The sequence below is a fragment of the Neopelma chrysocephalum genome, unplaced genomic scaffold (assembly GCF_003984885.1).
Source record: "Neopelma chrysocephalum unplaced genomic scaffold, ASM398488v2 Primary Assembly neopelma1_135, whole genome shotgun sequence".
NCBI lineage: Eukaryota > Metazoa > Chordata > Aves > Passeriformes > Pipridae > Neopelma > Neopelma chrysocephalum.
In genome coordinates, this window is record NW_020897797.1 from 2,228,451 (window position 1) to 2,249,990 (window position 21,540).

A 21,540-nucleotide genomic window follows, 5' to 3' on the forward strand; every position below is an offset into this window, starting at 1 on the left:
TCTTTAATTTATACACTTTCAGCTAAGTTTGTTTAATATGTTGGTTCATACTTGTGCTTTCCACTTTTTCCTCATATTTACTGACCATAATCTGCCCAGGTCATTAAATTTGCACTACCAGACATATAAGTACACCCTTATACTAAAATTAGGCAATTCTTTTTTCCTGGCTTAATTTGAGGTGATATTTTCAGAGTCATTTATCCAGTACTGCTGCTGTGTGCAGAGTGCTGGTGTGTTCATACAATGTTAGCAATGTTTAGAATTGTGTTTAACTTGTGGTTTTTTCTTTTTTTTTTTTTTTTTAATCCTTCCAGCCAAGCAAGTATGTCCATCTGAAAAAATTAGCTGTGGAGACTTGAGCAACAAGTGTATCCCGTCGTCCTGGAGATGTGATGGGCAGAAGGATTGTGAAAGTGGTATTGATGAGGCTGGCTGCTCTCCTGGTGAGTTAGAGGAATACTTTAATCCATATGCAGCTTCTCCATTTAGGACCATAAAAGTTCTGTAGTGACTGTTACAAATTGAATGTAAATGGATGACTTTTCCTGCCAACGTTTTTTTTCTCTCTACACTTGCAGTGCTAAGTAGTGAATTTTAGAAAAAGAGCGAAAGAAGGATTCTCTGGTTGGAGCTGGCTGGAGAATGAGTGAGCTCTGTGGAGAATAAAGTATTCAGTATTTTGCGTATTGAGAGTTAAATATTCTTTCACTACAGTAGCAGAATATGTTTAGTCAGTTTGGAACATGATTATCAGGGTTAATACCCAGAAGATGTGGAAAGGACTTAAATCGAGTGTTCAAACCTTCCTCCGGGGTAGCCCAGCAGCTTAACACCGTGTCCTTCTCCCTGCAGAGTGTGGCCCTACAGACTGAGGCCTCTGCTGGGATAGAATAGACAGGCCTGGACATTCCTTTATTGATGGCTTGTTGGTTCCACCGGACAGAGAGAATGACATACTATGCACCGTAACTGTTTGAAATTCAGTCCTTAAATGGCCATTGCCTTTTATTAGGCCTTTCTCTGCTGCATGAAAGAGCTCTTTAACAGTGCTTGCACTCTGTGAAAACTCCTACACTCTGTAATCAAGCCATTTCTCAAACTGTCTTTTTGATAGACTAAACATATTTAGTTCTTTATGCTTCTTGTTGTCAAATATTTTCTTTTGAATGAATGCTTGACTCATTTTTGTGGCTTCCTTTGGTATTCCAGTTGATTTTCAAACTTTCTTTTTATACAGACCTCCAGAATTTAGGGAATATCAGTCTTACCAGTCTGTGCAGAAGTAAAATCACCTCTTTAATACTGTTCTTAATTCTGTTCTTACTAAATTCCTTGTATGCAAAGGGTCCCAGGCTGTTAAGATGCTCTCTAATTTTCTGTGTATTTATCCATCCATCAATATTTCTGGTGTTCTCCAGATTACTGGAGAAAGGGTTGAATGGTTACATGCAAACACATTCATGTTTCTTCTTTTGAAAACTGAATTTTGGGCTCTAATACCTAACCAGTTCATAATCCACATTATATCATTTTGTTGAAGTTGTATAACAAATATGTTTTACATGAACATTTTGTGTTCTGAGTAAAATGCTGTGGATAAATTTATTTCTTTGCAGTCAGCTTTATCAAACAAAATCTTACCAAAGCTTTTAATTTTTTACTCTTTTACTTTCTGTTCCACAGTTTAGCACTCATTGTAAAAACATTTTTCTTTGTCCTTGTTTTACTGTTTCCTTTTTACTTGTTTTTTGTGTGAAACTCTTTAAGTGTTCTCTCTATAGCATATGATTTTTTTTTCTTTGAATGGGAGGCTTGAATTAGAGGCAAGTTCAGAAGATAATTGTAACTGTTATTGAAAAAATTATTTTTTTCCCAATAGGAGTTAGTGAAATTAGAACAATTTTTAGACTGGTGGCTGCCTCCCCTAATTTAATGCTGCTGCTGCTCACCAGTAGGAGTTGTCTTATGGAGTCTTTCATTTATAATAAAAATCTACTAGAAATTGCTTTGAACTTTTTTCCAAGGCTTTAGATAACTCCCAAAATGAATGTAAATATGTTCTGAACACCACATAATTTCAGCGTAATGATGCTGTTAATGGATTTGGAAATCTATGAGTGTTTCTGTTCTGGATGTTTCAGCATCTCTGGTCTTATCTTCCACTGTTTTAGTGCCTGTGCAGGTTCTTAAAATGGAAATTTAATCCAAGGACAAATTAGCATCTTCTGATGGTTGTTGGGTAACTCGAGAGGAATGAATTAGTAGCTTTCATTAATTCCTAATGACTGAGTGTTGTCCCCACATAGGGCACCACCTTGGTGGGAGCACACTGGGAATCTCTGCTGAGCCTCAGTGTGGGATGGGCTGTTCTCTGGCAAGAGGACCAGGCAAAAAGGCACTGACAGGCAAACTTGGAGCATCCTGGGTGGGTACAAACATCAAAGCTTTCAGCCCTAAGATCTCGGCTCAGCACCCTCAGAGGCATTAAACTCACTCTGAGAAGGAAGCAGGAGGTGCTGCTGAATGGCTGTAGTGGGAGCATTTCTGGGAGGTTGCTTGTCAAATTAAGGTCTTTTCCTCATGGATGAGAACAAATGTGTTGCCAGTTTAAACTCAGAGAGCTTGTGGAGGATTGATAGCTATCCTCTCTTTTATCCAAAGCTGATAAACCTCACTAAGCCTACCCACTGATACTCTGTTAACATTCCCATTTCTTCTCTGTTTAGAATCCTCCTTTCTGTTTTCTCTTATCTCAGCAGCACACAGTATCCTGACCAGTTCAGACCTCTTCTTTTGCTTTGTTTTGTTGTTTTAATCTCTGCGCTCATGTTTTTGTTCTCATTTGAAAAGAAGCCTCAGCCCTGTCACCCACAGCCCCTTGGAGCAGAGCACCCTGTCATAGCTGAGGCTGCACCTCTCACAGAGCTGACCAACTTGTCTGTAAATAACACATCTTGCTGGATAAATGTTTGGAAGGGAATTTATTTGTGCTCAGAATAATTTCAGTAGTGAGAGCCTGCATGTGCAATAATCAAGTGGATGATGACTTGAATATACTGTGAGCGAGGGCACCCAGAAGAAAACCCCTAAGCTCTTTCTAAATCCATGGTAATAAAGCTATTACTTTAACCTCATGTGACATTTGAAACATGCTTTATCTATGGATACTCCTTTTTCTTGATAGGAATGACTGACTCTTAGAATTATAACTCTTCAGAAGGACTCACTACAGAGTTTATGAATATTACTTGAGCCTGCATTTCTGCACCGGTAATTTGTACCACTAAAAATATTATATCCAGATACAGGAACAAGGCTTGGTTGTGCTGAGGATGTGCAGGTGCCTGTCCCTGTGTCAGAATGTTCACAGTTCAAGTTAAGGGAGGATCTACTTCAGGAGAGGAAAATTATTATGGTAGTAGAATCATCCAACACTGAGAACAGTGCAAGTGCATTACGGTTCTTCCTCCTCCAGCAGTTTGCTTTTCAGATACTGTTCTGGATTTGATAATTTTTGCTGGATTTTTCTTCTCAGAATGATGTAATTGCTTTTTGAATCAGTGTGAAATTTATCCAGTGTAAACACTGGCACAGCCAGCTGGAGGGAGAAGGCAGCTGTTCAGAAATTCGGGGATAGAAGTGTAGAATCTGAATAAGAGAATGCTCTGTTTGGGTTGGGTTCTCCTTTGTGCTTTGTATCAGCCACGTTTTTGGTGCATTGTCTTGCATAAATGGAAACAATGTGGTGCTCTGCATCCCTCTCCTTTGCTTTTGATCACTGTTTCCATTAGCACCCTGTGATCTGAAAAGGGTTTGTCACAGCAGTGCTCAGAATATCTTTCTTCAAGGGAGGAGAGATTTTGCAGTGTTTATGCTGTCCTGTAACCCCCTTTAGGCAAAGGGTTCAGCTGCAGTTAGGAAGCTTTGGCCTTTCTTGAGCTCAGGTGTGCTGGAAAAAAATGCATCATCTCAAACAACAAACAGTCAAATGTTTCTTTTGAGTTGCTCATGTCCCCCTGTACAATCCATCCCTATAAAAAGCTGGCTTAGGAGTAAGCCAAGCAGACTGAATTCATCTGAAATAGGAGTCCTGTTTGCCATGAACAACAATTCAATAGATGAAATCTATTAAAATGAAAACCTCCACAGAGGTGTGTAAAACAGCCTTTGATGGCCTTTTAGGCCTGGTCTGGTACCAGGACTAGGAAAGCAACTATTTTCATCAGTAGTCTGGGCACTGGCCCCATCCTAGTGCTGGGAAGCCACTGCCAGTGGACAGTAAGGCACTTTATAGGTGGTGTTCACCCATGAACCAGGAGAAAAAATGGTGTGATTTTCACCCTGTGGGAGAACTTTCCAAGGAAGCAATGGCAACTGCAAGTTCTTTAACCTGCAGTGGATGAAGCAGCAGTGATTAGGGATCCAGATTTGGCTGTGATTGCACTAGGGATTAATTGCAGGTATTAATCCTTGCACGTAGGTAGGTAAGTGCCTGTCTGCCTCAATAATTTCCTGCCAGCAGGTAGGCTTTAAGAGCACTGCTAACTTCCAGTGCACGAACAACTTCTGAAAATGCAAATACCTGCTTTTTTAAAAGTAAGAGTACATAAAAAGAAGAAAAAAAACTTAGTTTTCAGTTTTTGGAGCAGAAGTAATTTGTGTCTTTACAATACTAAGTGTGTTGTAGTCATAGGTGAGGTTTAGTCCTCTGGCATAGACATCAACAGTTAATAACATAAGAGCAGTCTTGAATTTGCTGGCTTGGAAGTGCTGGCATCCTCTTATTTCTCTGGTTAAGGTTTTCTGCTCCCAGTGCACCTCACCTTTGTCAGGATTGGACAAGCTTAAGAGCCTAAAAGAGAAATGAAATATGAGAGACTGTAATTAAAGCATCACAACACAAAACATCACACAGTCTGGACTTTGCTAAGAGAGATAGTAACCAGTGTTTTGTCAGCTGCTCAGGAATGCAGAGAGCATTTGGGTGTGACTTGAGAACAGAAGAGTTGCCATCCTGTAACAGCTGCAATGGGCACTGAACCTCTAATGCACATATTGCTTGTTCCTCCTCACAGGTCTCTGGGGTGCTCTGGCCCCATCTCTTCTGATTGTGTTACTGGTTCTCACCTGGGCCACTTCTTGCACCTAATATGGAAATTGTGTCTTGCAGATGAGGAGGTGGAATTACACAATTTTCCCCCTCCTCAATAGTCAGATACAGGGGAATGATGTATCCATTGATATATTGATGGCATAATACGTTATTAACCCACACGTGGTTTATTCTGTTTAGCAACAGTACCGAGGCAGTGATCCAGGGGAACTTGTGCAGGTGGCTTGGATAGCTGGCCAAGGATGAGAGCCAGGAATTCCTGCAGGAATCTTGTGACAGTGACAGGCTCATTACTGAGAGCATCTTCTTTTGGGCTCTGGTCTTCTGGCTTTTCATTGCTGACCACATCTCAGAATTAGTTCTAGATTTTTTGATATGATGCCAGAATAAAAGGGGACAAACTGGATAAAGTTTTTAGAAATTAATAAGGGAAACAACAGTAAGAACAGTCATGCTTAGCTGTAAGCTGTGTGTCCTTGCTGTGGCAGCTCACAGCCTTCACATATCCGTGTGTATGTATATATATAGATAGATAGATAGATAGATAGATATATCACTTACAAAATCCTCAGGTGATGAGCTTTCCCCTTTTTCTTGGTAAAGCTCCAGGCACATCTGTTTTACTCCATATAAAGCAGCAGGACCTCCAAGTGAGGGGTCCTTTTCTTGGAAGGTCTAAGTGCAGAAAACTTTGTTAGCTCTTTGCATGCCCTGCTCAGTACCCTCCCCTGAGGGTCACCTGAGAGCCATTGGCAGAAGGCAGAGTTTAGAGCAGCTAAAGCTGTTCTGATCCCTCCAGCAGATCCACCTGGTGATGAACTGCTGAAGTGGGGAAATTACAAAGCTGATTTAAAGCCACCTTCCTCTACTCTGCACCTACACTCCCGTGAAGTGACCTTTCTGTTGACCTTTCTATATTTAAATTGTTTTATCATAGTCCTGTAACAATAAGGAGTATCACGTCGTCTCAGCATCATTTTCTTCCTGCAGTAACAGGCAGCTGTGTTTTGCATCTGAGTCAATTCCAGTGCTACCAATGGGGATCTGACCATACTGATTCTGTTCATTCCACATCTCCACTGATCCTACTGAGAGCTTTTAACTTGCTGGTAATGTGGCACTAATTTTATCTTCCATTGCAGTGGGATGAATATTTGCTTTTATCAAAGTTAGGAATTCGTTCATTCCCTTCATTAAGTAGGTGCACAGTCATGTACTGTCCCTCAGTCAGAGCAGAGGGAAATCAAGCCCAAAGGATCAGATTTTGCCATATATTCTCCCTGAGGAACCCACCAACTTAAAGGGGTTCAAGGCCATAGTATTGCATTCATGCCTGTAGAGGAAATATTCATCTACTATCACTATTCATGACTATTTTAGTATGTGATGAAAAGAAAGATGCCTAGCCTGAAATTCTGCCATTTTACAGGAGGTAGCTGTAACTTGAGTACACTTGCCATGGTGAGGGAATCTACAGTTATTTCCAAGAAGGAAAAAAGAATTACTAGATTTAACAAATGAAAGTCCTTCATAAATAAGGTAGCAGAGCAATGATATCCTCTGGGCTTTACATGATGTTTAATTACTGGACAGCTGGAGGGATTAATGCTTGTGCATTATGCCCTGGCTCTCAGAAATTAAACATGTACAGCTGCCACTTTATCACTGCTTAAAGTATTAGAGCTCCTTCGAAAGCAGTAGTAATTTGCAGAAAAATCCCCATTGTTATTTAGGAAAAATCTCAGCCCATAATCATATTTGTCCTGGGTTCCTTCAGAACAAAACAGCAAGAAAAATGAGATTGGTAGTGACTTTTAATTGCACGCTGACAGGAAAAGTGAAGGCAGTTGCATTTTTAATATGCTGGATGCTCATTGTAATTAAATGTAAAATAATGCATGAACTTTGGTTAAAGGTAAAATAGTAATTGTGTAAATCAAGAATTAAACCCTAAAGCCATGGCTCTACCTGCAGAAGGTGAAAACGAAATGGCTTTGTTTTCTTCTGCTGTCTCCCAAGCTTAGGTTTGAAAAAGGCAGACGTGTGGAACGTTCTGCAGATGGAGTTACCCAGCACTGCGAGGACCTCGCTCACCCTTGGTGTGACCTCTGTGCTGATCCCTCCGTTGCAGATAAATTGTCTGTATCAGAATGTTCCATGAATAATTGATTACTGAAAGCATAGTAGATGAAAACACAGCATGAAAACAAGACACTTCAGGATGAAAACAAGACTCTTCAGAATGTGGTACTTTTGCAGTGTCTCTCTGAAGGAGCACTGGGAAAAAAAGAGTGGATGCAAAGAGCACAGTTCAAGCACACTCACACCCCCCCACACATACAAGTCCTTCACACCCTGTGATAGTTTTTCACAGAGTTGTGGAAAAGTGGTATGAAAAAGCTGGTTTTATAGAAAGATTTGTGGATAATTAAAGCAAAAGCTTAATACTGCTGGACTGCATGATGCCTGTGCACACCCACAAAAGCTTTGTCCTGCTGCTCTTTCTGCACTTTAGCTGGAAACATTGTCTCTGGTTCTTCTTTCCAATCTCACATCGTGGTGTCAGGGGAGCAGAAATTAGCCTGTAATTATGTTTATCTCTTGGGCAGTCTGTCAAACAGAAAAGTTTGAGTTGAAATAGTCCAGAAATTACATCTCTTACTGCCAAATATGATTGTATTTCATGTCCCTGAAGTGTTTCCTTCATCAGAATGGAGCTATAATTTTGAGCCTGTTCATCCAAAAAGCAAGAATCTGTTTAGCTTTATTAAGGGAAATCTCCTGTATTGGCAGTGCCAGTGATGGTGTTCCGATGGCAGATCCGTGGGAAGGAGTCCCATCCTGCAGTGGCCACCAGGACATATGTGTTACATTAATTAACGAGCGCTTGACAGCTCTGCTTCCTGAGCATATGATCTGGAGACTAAATCAAACTCACTGAGCTTGAACTTGTACCGTCCCACGCAGGAGGGGACCATGTCATGTTTGATGCAAAAGGAAAAAAAAGTTGGCTTATGAGTCATATTAATGGATAAAACAACATCTTAGTGGCTGAAATACAGTATTTTCCTATAGAGGAAGATAAAATTTTTTTATTAACTTTGGTTATATTTTGCAAGGAAATTTATTTATTTGATAAAATGTAACAGGAAACGTTTAGCTCCCAATAGAAACCACTTCATTACACCACTTCTATCCAACAAGTTTAAAATAATTGCTGACATTGTACTACTGAGCCTTCATCTCAGCCCAAATCCAGGAAAGTGCTGCCTTCTATTTCAAAGCCATAGAAACTGAAAGGCAAATCCTAATGCCGTAGAAATCTCACTGCTATTAATGTGAGCGCAGTCAGCACACAACCCTTACAGTTTTAATTGCAGTGAGTGTCACTCAGTGATTAAATTTTCCATTTGAGTAGAAAATCTAATACTTTTTTTCAAAAAATGATTGCTATTCTTTTCTGAAATCGTGGGTACGTAGGCAGGTATGTTGATTACATCACAAAATAGCTGTGCCCCCTAATATCACAGAACGGAAAGTACTCGGGGGCTGGTTGTTTCCTGAAAAGTCTGTCAGGCTCTCCCCCTCCCACAATCACCACAGGGGTTTGTGTTTGTCATTACAGTGTGTGCTTATATTCATAACTTTGAATCTGGCTACACCAACTTCTGCCAATTGCCTTCTTGTGCCCTCCATGCTTCTTTTTAAGGTACTTCTCTTTTCAGATCAGTTGCCTTGCAAACTGTTCTATTTCTAAAGCATCTTTTTAATTGTTATTGAGCCTCCATTCAAACTCACTTTGGATCACTGTTCCTAGCGTAATGTGAGATGCAGTTGGGTAGAACTGGGGGGGTGAGGTGTGACAGCTCTAAATGTTCCCTTGTTTGTCTGTGCTCCAGAACAGTTAATAGTGCCGTGTTCTAAATGCAGTGAATAATTAAGTCTAAAAGTGAAGCAAACTGCAATAAAAAGAGGTATCTCCTCTTACAGAGAATTCCCATCAAGCAAAGTAACTTAGTGGAAGTGGAAATTTTATGGGGCACTGACCTCATTGCTTGCAGTGTGAGCACTGCTTTGTCCCTCACTGCTCAGCCGAGTCCAGACCTGTGAGCTCGGCTGCTGTAGCTCCCAGATCAGCATGGTAAAGCCAGGCCCTTCTCTCTGTCTTACCTGTCCAGCCCACCGGGACAGAAAGGTTTCCTGAGGGTGGCCCATGTGGCTTTTCTTTGCTCTGTTTTTCACAGATGGGCCTGTGTGGTGATTCCATCAACGACAAATTCTAGCTAAAACTAAGATTATTTCCTTTCTGTGCAGGTGCTTTTGAGCTGTGCAGAGCTGTGAGAGGGGCTGCACAACCAGTAGCAGTGCTCGTAGCTCTGCAGTGTCACTCACTGCTCCCTGGCTCAGTAAATTGTATTTATACTATACTCAGTAAAGTATTGTAGATTGGTACAAACCTTCAGGATTCACATCTTAGTTATGGCAGTATGAAAGACTGATTCTGGTGGAATGGCTCAGCTTTCCAGCTGGTTCAACTGGTACCATCCCTGTGTTTAGGAATGGGTGGGTAAGAAGGAAGTGACAGGCCAGTGACGTGTAGCTGTGAACCAACAGACGTGGGCTGAGTTCCTTGCCTTTCCCACATTCTCTGAGAATAAAACAAGTTTTGCTGTCATTTGCCAACAGGACTGGGGTGTAGCTTTTAGGGGTCTGATGAAGTCTTTCCTGAGCTGGACATAAGGAACCAGAAAGCAATGGAGAGAACAGGCAGGTCGTGTGTCTGTATTAGCAGATGAGCACAGGGTGGGAGTCTGCCCAGTGGATGGGAGTAGGCTTTTTCTGGCAAAGTGTGATTTAAACTCTGAAATGGCTAAACTAGCTCCTGGTCATGCAGAAAATTCATACCCATGGGGCGTCCTGCTGGATGCCAGAGGTCTGTGAAGGCAGTAGTGTGGGGTCTGTGTGCCCTGTCCCAGGATGGAGGCCCTGTTCAGTAATGCCCTGCTCTGCTTGCTGAACGTTTATATATCCCTCAGAAGTACAGAATTTTGTGTGATGATATTAGAGCAGCTGTTAGTTTAGTGGATATTATCAGATGTTTCTGAGGGATTTGCCAAATTGGTGCAATTTGTAAAATTGCCCTTTTAATAAGCAAGTCATGTCTAAGGGAATAGCAGTGAGCTTGTCCTGTACAGGTTCCAATTTCCAAAGTCAGAAAAGAAACTCACATCACAGCATATTTTTTTCCGTTTAATTTTTGGCTAGTACCAAACATCTCCAATCTGATTCATCTGATTATATTCCAATCAGAATATGGAAAAGTAATAATAATGTCTTTATCCCATGAGATCCCCATGGGATGTCTTGGATTTTTGCAAAAACCAGCACAGTATTAAGCTTAGGTGTTCTGACCATCTTTTTTGTCTTCCAAACTGCTTTATTTTACCATGAAACCCTCTACACTGGATCACTTGTTCATATTTTGAGGTCATTTTCAGTCATTTAGCCAGAAGAACCTCTGATAAACTTCCTAACCCTTTCCTGGTTTGAAGTAAAATTGAGGAGACCATGAGTTAGCAGCCTTACTGCAGTAAGATTAAAGGCAGGAAAGTGCAGAGTGTGCATACCTTTGTACGTAAACTGCTTCTCTCTGTAAATTGTGGGGTCATAATTAATTCTATTTTCAGAAAATTAAACCACTTGGAATGAATATATGATGATTCTGAATCAGTAAATACATTTTTGAACCAACTATTATTTATCAGCAGGGGCTTTGGCATCTGGTTGCTCCATTATAATTAACTAATACTATGCAAATACTGCTGCAGAGAATGGAAAAATGACTGATTTGTGTTGGAGGGGAGGAGTGTGACAAAGGCAGGAGAGCACATGCAAATATTAATTTGTGAGAGCATGTGAGATGGCTCCTGAGCCACATTAGTGATTTGAACAATATCAGGAATTACAATTCCTCCTGCAGTCGTGTCTATGTGGGCTTTTCGGTATCAATCACCATGGCAACAACCACTGCTCCGAGTGAGGCTGCAATTCAGCTGCATTATTCCCTCCATGGGAGGCCTGTCATTTTTTCAGAGCAATGTGCTTCAAGGTCATCTTCATTTACCTCCATCTCTTTTGCTGTCCTTCCTGGAGGGCAGCTTTCCACGGGAAACTTGTCCTTCTAGGCACGAATCCATGCTTTAAGGCCTGACATCTGACCGAAGATCTGTACGAAACGTTCAGGTATTTGCTGAGCAATTGTCTGCAGGCAAAGTAAATAATTTAGATACAATTGAGGCTGGAAATTAATACTAGTTAAATAAAACTAACATGATGACAGCATTGGCAACTGGCCTTGGGAGTTCCAACAGTGTTGACCCCCTTACCCGTGTCCAGCTCGGGGGTTAGTTTGTGTGGGCTGTGTTTGGGTTTGCACTTGGAGCAGAACAGCCAGGCAGGGGGGCTCAGACACTCCCCTCCTGTAGACATGGAGCTCACACCCTCAGCCTCAGAGCTCAGCAGAGTTCCTGAAGTCCACCAGCCTCTCCTGCCAGAGCTGGAGCAGCAATGAGTCAAGAGCACATCTCTCCCTCCCCAGTGCAAATGCTGGTATGTGAAAATCATCCTTTGCCTTCTTTAGAAGATCCATTATCAGATTTCAGCAAACATACATTTTGAGATACATTTTTAAAGTTACTTTGGGGACAGTGTCAGAAAAATACAATGTAATAATTCATCTTATTTCCTCGTCTTCAGCATCAGTGGATAATTGCTGTTACCCATTTTACCACAAATCTTACCAAATAATTATTTTTCTTTAAGCCATTCATGTAATTTCAAGTGGAAATTACTCTTTTGGAGGAGAGAGATGAATTAAATACCCGACTCTTACTGAAAAGCTATAAAATCTTTAATTAAAGATTAGCAATGAAAGCAGCTATAGTCCATTGTACGTAATTCCCAGCTCCTGTTAATGATGGATATACCATGTATTTATTTTTTTTCAATTTTAGCCAGATTTGAGGATCCATACTTGGTCCATTGTAGAAATGTTATGTACAAATATGTATTTTTTTAAATTACAGTTTTCAATGAACACCCTGTATCTTTAGAGAATTCTACATCTTTAGAGCATTCTACTTTTTTCCTATAAGCAGGTAGAATTTCTATAAGTGGTAGAATTATCTTAATTTTCTGGTGCCACACCTGAGCTCAGATTGTCCCTGCTGCACCAGACTTCTTGCTAAAGCCTCACTTAGCTCCTGGCTCTGGGCAAAAGAGAACCAGCCAGTACTGAAACATTAACTTCACAACTGTGATCTCTCTGATCATCTTTTATATTATTATTTTGCACATCCTCTGTCCAAATCCTGCTTCTGCTCCACTCTCCTCCAGAGGTGTGACGAGACTGCAGCTGTGAGGCAAAAACTGTGACAATTGTGCTCTATATGTTGGCATAAGACAGAAATTAATGCAGAATACCTCTGGTATACATTGTCTATAGGTCAGATCACATCTACACAATTATTTACATGTGATATTTTGCTTCCTAAAACTGTGAAGAACTTTTAACACATTCCTGTGCTCTACAAAACTGGTTTTGTAGTTCGACTTGTTTACTGCTTTGAAGCCTGTTGGTTAAACACTTCTTCTTGCAAACATTTCCAAGATTTCTACTGGGATCCCTCATATTTGAAGGGGGTTTTACATCTTAGAGTACATTTATTAATTTCTCTGGTGCTCAAGAAAGCAAACTAATACTTGTTTCCTTTGTTTTGTGGGAATAAACCTCCAATAGGACAGGGAGCAAATTCAGGGAATGCAAACAAATTGCTCAAGTGAAAGAAAAAATACCCCAGTGACCATTTAATTACTATTTGCACATTTTCTACTGAAATGCTCTGGAGGCAGTGAAATCCTGTAGTGATGGCACTGTACAGGTACCCTGGCAGATTTATGAACGGAGATGGGGAGTGAACTGTCCCTGGGACTTGACTTCCCCATCCTCGTCTCTCCAGGTGCTGTGTAAGATAATTTGTAGTGCTGCTTTTTATTGGACTCTTCCAGCCAGCTCCAATCTGTGCAGCAGGAACACGGGAGCATGTGGTGGCTCCTGCCCAGGTGCAGGGGGATCATAAGCAGCTTTTCTCCTCTTGCCTGTGTGTGCCAGAGAGGTCCCCCAGTGGCTGGGAGCTGCAGACTCTGCTTTATCCTGGCATGCCCTGTGGATTTTAGCTGTCAGAGAGGATAATGGAAGGGTGAGAGGAATTGGGACGTTATCTGCCTTCCTGTGGCAGCAGCAAAGCCAGCTGCACACAGAGATGGAGGGCTCTGCTGGAGCCACGTGTGACCCAGAAGGAACTGTCCCATTTGAGCTGGCAGAGGTTGATCCCCACCTAAGGACTGTGATGGAAAGGGGAGTTATCAACAGCCAAAGTGCTGTGCTTGTTCAGTGGAGAGAGAACTTGTAGTCTCTAGTGCTGTCATCACACTAAATTTAAATTTTAAGAAGAAATAAAATAATCATGACCATGCAATTTTCCTAGCTAGTAATTCTCAAGCTCCACTGAGAAAGTCCTCAGGAGAGGTTACAAAAGCTGAACTGCTTCTATTTTCTGGCTGTGATTATCAGTAATTTTATCTCTGTACTGGGATTTGTAGGTGCAAGAGGAGGAGCTTTTGTGCAAACTTCCATTGTCTGTGTCCCACTCAGATGTTTATCAGTCGCTAATTTGCTACTGCAGCAGATTCCTGAAAGGGAAATGTGTACAGGCAGGAGGGGTGGAGGTGGGACCAGGAAAACAACGAGGGGAAAAAGAGGGGCTCATTACAGTTGGTGGAAAGGAAATTTATGCACGTTTGGAGTGTGCAAATCATTACAACCTTGCCCAAACATTAGGGATCAAAGGACTATGCAGGATTTTGCTCTCTGATCTGTTTCTGAGATTCATCAAAGTAATGCCAGAAAAGCAATTTCTTCTTCTCAGCCTTGATCTGTTACAGAAGCTGTACATAGCCTTAGAAATATTCCTGTTTTCCCACTGCCTTTTTAGAATAGATTGGTAAGATTGTAACTTTTACCTTAGATTTCCACTTTATGGAGTAAAGTTCCAGATGCAGTTCTATATCATGCATTACCTGAAGACAGTGTTAGGTTATACGGCTGTGCACTGATCAGTAGGACTGACAGATTATTTCTAGTTATGGCATAAGGATAGAAAAGTTTGTTCAATGAAGGAAAAGAGCAGAATTCAGGTGAAAATCAGAGCATTTTAATGGTCTCAATTCTGCCATGCAAAAGGGGGGGGGTTAGATGCTTCTCCACCAGACTGTGCTTGTATTTCGGGTCCTGATATCAGTTGTCTGATCTCAGTTCCTTCTCTTTAAAGAGGAGAAATACTGCCTTCTCCAAGGGACAGGTGCCTGTTGGGGGCATCTCTATACCCAAAATAGCAAGTACAGAAGGAGCCTGAGCATCCCACCTGGAGCAGCTGATGCTGTGGAGTGTAACAGAGCGCTCCTTTGGTGACCACTCTCTGCTGCATTTCATTACTGGTGTCAGGTTGGGCAGCTGAGAGTCTCCCTGTTGGGGGCAGCTGGGTCCTGGCCAGTGCATGGTAGTATTGCAGCAAGGAAGGCAATCCTCCTTCTCTTCTAATTAGGCAGATTGTTGTTCTGTAACATCTGGAAAACCTGAGAGTAAATGGGACAGAGCACAGGGCAGGAGGGGAGAGGTGTCTGTATATTGTTATGCTCTGGTGTAAATGACAGGCTGCTTAGGTTAACAGAGCCCAGCAAGTCTGCAAGCTACAATGGAAATAAGCATCTGTGCAAGTGAACATGTTCTTAATTATTAGATAAATAGAGCTGCATTCCCAGCTATAAAACAGAGATAATATTTCAGTTGAATACCACTGGGTTCCTGTCACTGGATATGACAACTTTACAGGGATTCTGCTGCTTTCCAGGCGCACTTGATGTTGCAGTGATTGGTACCATCTAAACTGTGGTTCATTGTAGGGGCTCTGCAGGTACAACAGTAAATGGTTCTGCTTCGGAAGACAAAAAGATTCCCAGTGTAAAAAAAAAAAAAGTCCTCAGTGCAATGTAAAAAAAAAAAAAAGCTTTTTGTAATTTATATGTATGTATTTATTGTACTTTAATTTATCAAAGCCTTAATTCCTGTAGATGACTGAAACTGCAAAGGCAGAATTCTTTTGGAAGTAACTACCTCAAAGTACTAATGGAGAATCTCTTCCAGGGTTTTGGTTCCCCCACACTTTGATGAATTAAAGTGACTGTAATGCAGGTTGTTGGAGTACCTGAAAGTTTAATTTGCACAGGCTTCTCTGGTTCAGCTGTCCATTAGGCTTGCAGAGGAGAGTTCTCCACTCAGCTTCTATCTGACAAGCGCCTCATTTGTATGTTAATGTTGAGTTGTGATTTCCAGGGAAGGCATTCAGCGTGTTGTAAAGGGCCTTACTGGCAGATTGCAGCTAAATTGATGCTCGACTCACTAAATATTTACCCTACACATCCCACTTAATATGTCCAAAACCAGGCATACTGTGAAATCCTGAAACCTGATTGTGAATGATGAAAGTCAGGAAGCTGGTAATGTCAGCACGGAGCAAAGCACAGCCCAGCCTCTCCCCTGCCATGTCCTGCTCTTCCCGTGCTGTCACCCCGTGGAAGGGGCTCACCTGGCTGCTCCTGCCCCAACCCCAGGGCAGCACTGCCCCCACTTCTCCCACCTGCAGTTCCCGCTGCCCCTTCTCCTTCAGGGCTGCCCAAGGCCAGTAGAGGATCATCCTGTGGCACAGCTGGGGAGATGAGCGCTGGCTCTTCGCCTGCTCCTTGCCATGTATTTTACCATTGGGAAAAATACTTTGGATTAGGACAGCCACGGGAATGCCTTTACCCTCCCTCTCTCAGACACTCCTAATGTGCCAAGGCTGGAGCAGTGGTGAGGGGTGTTTGGAGACCTCACATCTCACCTGTTTGTTTTTATTCCCAAGCCTGTTCTCCCAACGAGTTCCAGTGCAGTAACAAGTCGTGCATCTCCATCATTTTCGTGTGTGACGGTGACAACGACTGCGGGGACGGCAGCGATGAAAGGAAATGCTCCCCCCTGACGTGCAGCCCCAACGAGTTTCAGTGCAACAACAGCGTGTGCATCCCGGAGCTGTGGGTGTGCGACAACCAGTCCGACTGCGAGGACATGTCAGACGAGTCCGTGGAGAAGTGTGGCCACGACGCCAAGGCCCTCAACACGTGCGCGGCCCATGAGTTCCAGTGCGGCAACGGGGAGTGCATCCACCTCAACTGGAAGTGCGACGGGGACGAGGACTGCAAGGACAAGTCTGACGAGCAGGACTGCCGTGAGTGTCCGCAGGCTGGGCGGGGGCTCCCTGGGGGGACAAGGGCCAGGAGCTGCCCTGGGCTGTGTGTTGAGGGAGGTCTTTGATGTCAGGGTGCCTGACAAGGAGCGCTGGTGTCCCAAATGGCGTGGCTGGGTGCCCGGCCCAGCAAGGTCAGGTGTGTTCCAGACTCCTTTATGCTTTTCCCTTGAGGATTCAGAGCGGAGGTGCAGGAGCTGTTGCATGGTACCGTGCCTCAGAAGAGATCTTTTTTACTAGAAAGACAAGGAATGAAAAATGGGAAAAATGTTCAAAGCCCTCAGGCTGCACGGTGGGGTCACAGCCTGGAGGTGAGAAGCTGCTATGCTAAAGGGAATATATGATCAGCAGAAAAAAATAATTCATTTTCTGCCTCTGAAGTTGGAGTACACTGAACAAGGCAGTCAAGAGCAATACCTCTGAAGAATCCAGTTTGAAATGCACTTTGAGCTTGGCTTGATAAAGGCACAGAGCTAATAAATAATGGATTTTTTTTCAGGTGGCTCTATGCATTTCACATGCTGGTGTTGGTATGTGTGGTATTTTGAATGTTTCATCCATTTTTAGTCACTAAATTGTTCAAGCTGGTCACTTACCTGAGGAGGGGGAGAGAGAGAGAGAAGAGAGAAGAAAATAAGAGCAAAATGCTTTCCTAAAATATTTATTATGACAAGATTGAAATAAAACATTTACATAGCTGTATATATTTAGCAGCTCTGACATTGGGCCACCTCTGGGGAGGAAGGCAAGAACCAGCTTGAGAAACCAGGGATTTTTGCAAAGATATCACTTTTGCCATCACCATCTTTTCATACCCAAGACAACACCGAGTCCAGGCTGGTGGGCTCAGAGCAGCTGTGTGGGAGAGCCCTTCAAGGAGCTGGGGATCAGACTCTCCCCAGCACAGTGAAGCAGATGTAAATTCAGTGCCTTCTTTAACAAGAGGAGTATGTAGGAAGTCCTGGGCACAACTATTTACTCTGCAGGAGAGCAAGGGATAAGCCACAGGTAACCATGGGGAGCTGTTATGCCTTTAAAATAGCCAAGGAGAGCAGAATAGGAGAAGCCAAATACGTTTTGTTAGGGAGAAAGAAGCTTTGACTGCTGGGTACAAGGATGTCATCACTGTCAGCCCTTTCCAAGTAGGGATGGATTAGTAGGATGTCTTTTCTTTCATCTCCAAGATGATGATACAGGAGATGAGAGAGCTCTTGGGCAGTAGGTGCCCAGGCAGTACTCCCAGGTTTTGCAGGGTCACAGAGACAGGGGAATCAGGAGACAAAGTTGTTCCTGGCACCCATGTCAGTATGACAGGACCGTAAGAAAGCCATGCACGAGCAGGTCTGGTGCAGATGTGCGCTGCTGGGACAGCCTGGGGTGTTTAGTGCCTGTTTTCATTCTGAGACCTCCTGTGGGCAGTCCTTGTATCCCCTCCAAATCAGGAGGCAGTGGCAGGGCCCACGTTACAAACACAGGGAAAGAACTGGTGTCTGGTGCAGGGGACTCCCAGCAGAACTGATCCCTGTCCCACAGGATGCATTCCCTGCAGTGACAGCAGCCTGACAGGATGGCTGAGTTTAGACAGCTCAGGAGAGGGAAAGATGAGTTCCCTCCTATTTCCAAGTGGAGAAAGAGTGGAACAGCTTACAGATGGCACTTTCCCATGGAATGCCTCTTAAATTTCAATCCCTGTTGTTCCACTTGAATTAAGGGCCCATTTACTTGGACATTCTGCTGGGTGAGAGTGGGACTGTGCCCATGGACCTTGCTGAGGCAGAGGGAGCTCCCTGTTCCCCAGCTCCTTCCCCTGATCTGACAGGCACCAGCAAAGTCCAGCTGAGCTCAAACTGCTGAAGGGAGCACGGCTCTGACACCCTCCCTCAGCTGCAGAGCAGCTTCACCAGGCAGCACTTCCAGATACTCCAGAGGCAGCTCCCGGGGGCAGAGGACGCCGCTGGACACCGCTGCAACACAGCACGGTGCTGACAACCAGTGGAGAAAGGGGGAAATGTGGCACAAGTGACTTGAGACAATTTTATCTCTGAGTAGCAGAGATTAGCACACAGGGTTTTTTGGACAGTCTCAGTACAGCACAATGTGCAGGTGATCTACCCAGGAGAAATGAGCATGTGAGGTGATTCTGCTCCTGTGGACGAGCAAACAGTGAGATTCAAAGCCTCCTGTTTTAGCTGCTGCACAGAGTCCCTGGTTCTTCCCTTTCCATCTCAGTGCCCAGAGCTGCTCACCCTGCACGGAGGGGGCTCTCTGAGGTAACAGCCAGGACAGGACTTGCAGCACTGAGTGCTCATGTAGGTGATGGATTGACTGGGTCAGAGCCAAAACTGATGTTGCTTCCATCCCAAATGCAGCTGTTGTTGGGGTGCACCTGCCTGCAGTAAGCAAGTGACATCTGAGAGCTCTGGAAACTCAGTGTCACTACTCCTCTGTTGGACTGAAGAGTTTAGGGACCTTTATGATTCTTGTCCTCTCCAGCAATTCTGTGTTTGAGATCAGTATCACGTGGCACACAGGGAGTTAGAGGTGTGTGACACTGCTCCATCCCCTTAGCAACAGGGATGGCACAGGTACCCCTAGGCTGGACTTGACTGAAACTGCAGATCCCATCCACTACATCTTCTGCAAAAAACAAAGTCATGAGGCCATCACCAGTCATTTGTTATAAACATTTAGGGGTGGTAAATGAGTAGAGCAGAAATGAAGGGTGACAATTGGTGAACAGGTTTTGGCAGCGAGACAGCAAATAAATAGGAGGGAATGAGTCATTTCAGGAAGGCTGTGTGAGAACATTGAGTGGCTGGGTTTCTTTCCATAGCATATATATTCAAATATGTATGTATATTTATAAAATGAACATTGAGTTAGATTTATTAGTCTCTAAATCTGGAATAGTTACATTTTAAAATGTCCTTTGCAACTTGCATTAAGGGCATCTGGGAGGGGGAATTAAATAATGCTTACAACTGACAGAGAGAAAACAGATCCCTTGAGACTGGACCTCACATTTTCCTGCCTCTGTCTCCCCATCCATAAAATGGGATTGATTTTGCAGATGCTGGGATTTTATTTTTGGGGGGAGAAAACAAAAAACCTGGAAAACAGAAGACACTCAGGCTGAGATCTGAAATCTGGAATATACCTGCTGAATTTGAGTGATACAGCTTTGTGCCCAGGATTTGTAAATGGGAACTGTGTCTCTTTGAGGGTGTCTGTTAAATTAGCAGGGCTTTGGCAATTTGTTTTGTATTTGATTTGCAGAGGAGATGGCTGTAAAACTACTGAGATTTCACCAATTTAAACCCTCCAAAATAGCACAGCAATTTTCTCAAGATCTTGTGCAAATAAACAGCACAGCTCTTCCCTCTCCTTGGGATATTGCTTTGCTTTGGGAATGGCCCTGATGGGAACCTGCGGGCAACTCTGCCAGTGGGGCTAGGATGGATCAGTGTCTCAGCTTCAGGATGACAAAGTTCCTGGCCCTCTCCCTTCAAACCTGTGCTCTCCAGGCCAGGTATAAACATGGCATTCTCTCTCCTCAAAAAGGCACCAAAATGCTATCCCTGCATTTTAATGTCTTTGTGATCAGTGAGAGTTGTTACTGTATCTGCTCTTTTCAGATGTCTGTTAAGAGGCTCTGGGGCTGAGCCTCAGAGGTCTGAACTTCCAGAGGTCTGGTACAGTGAGAAGCAAGCCAGGACACCAAGCCTGTCTCCAACCTTGTCTGTTCTTGAAGCAAAGCTTTGTGCAGTGGTGCTGCACAGCCCCACATCTATGTTCTGCAGTCCCTGAAGCAATCAAGTTAAGAGCTGTGCTGTCATTTTTCTCAGTCTCATGGTGCTTGTGCAACATTGTCTTTGCAATTCCTTCATTTTAATTTGGTTTAGGATTAGAAACCTTTCAGTTCTTACTATCTAGCTATAACTGCTTTTTAGAAGAGTTTTGAAGATTACAATTGAGAACAATTATGGGTTTTATAACAGCTGCCTTCCAAATCTGTGCCTGTTGTCATGCAGATTTACTTGACAAACTGGAGACCTGTTCCTGCTCCAGACAAGACAAGACTCCCATTGGCTTTAATTACGTTACACTTTTGTGGGGAGTTAACAATTATAGTCAGAAATGGAGGGCCATCCTTTCCTGCCTCCACATATAGAAGTTGCTACAAAAAGGGTGAAGCAAACTGGTTTGTTGGGGGTGAAGACAAGAAATAATTGTGGTAATGAAATGTTTAATGAGACAGTAGGAAATGCCTTGCAGGGGCCAAGGTTTAGCTTGCCAGAAATCAGGGTTTCCTGTCAGGAAAGGCGGTCTCTCCATCACTGGGGCTTCTCCAGGCAGGTGGCTGTACATGGGGGAACAGTTCAAGCAGAAGTGGCTCTGCCTCCCTGCAGGAACTTCTGGTGCCAGTTCCAGACCTGTGGTCGGTGACTCTCCCAGACCACAGCTTTGTTTACTTGTCTCCTTCATTTTCTCCATTTGGAGCAGCAGATCCCACATGCTTAGTTTGGAGCTGCTGTCCCAGATGTCCCACTGAGGTTTCCCATTTCTGTGCCTGAGTTTATTAGCTGAAATGTGGTGACACAGCTGGTCCCATAACTGGGCTTACTGCTTGGGATATTTTTCTCATGTTGCAGCTTTTTTATGAATATAGTGCATATGGCTTTCCTCTCCAAGGAGCAGTGCTATTTCCAAACTTTCCTCATGGGAATACTGTGTACTTCTAAAGGCAGGATTTCTCCCTTCCCCCACCAGCCTTGAGGTTGTGGCTTTTCCTGTCTCTGGTGCCCTTTGCTGGCTGAAGGTGCACTAGAACCAAGTCCAGTGAAGCAGTCATGAACCTGGATCCTGCATCCCGTGGGATGCAATCCCCAATAATGTGGAGTCTTTGTGCAACTAATACTTTGTGGTATTGATGCTGGCTCACTGCATGTCTTTGCCTCTTCCTGGGTTACCTGAAAGTAGTAATTTTTGTATTAGAACCAGTTTGTCAAATTGTCCAGAGGAGTC

At 43.3% G+C, this 21,540-nt stretch overlaps 1 protein-coding gene across 2 annotated transcripts in view; it reads left to right on the forward strand.

Annotated features, from left to right (window-relative positions):
* The window catches only part of LRP8 (LDL receptor related protein 8), a 174,225-nt gene that overhangs the window by 135,586 nt on the left and 17,099 nt on the right, over nt 1-21,540 (forward strand). For both annotated transcript variants that reach the window (XM_027698960.1, XM_027698961.1), the window contains exons 4-5: nt 318-446; nt 16,135-16,497. In XM_027698960.1, coding sequence (XP_027554761.1) covers nt 318-446; nt 16,135-16,497 — 492 coding nt within the window. The remainder of the gene's footprint in view (nt 1-317; nt 447-16,134; nt 16,498-21,540) is intronic.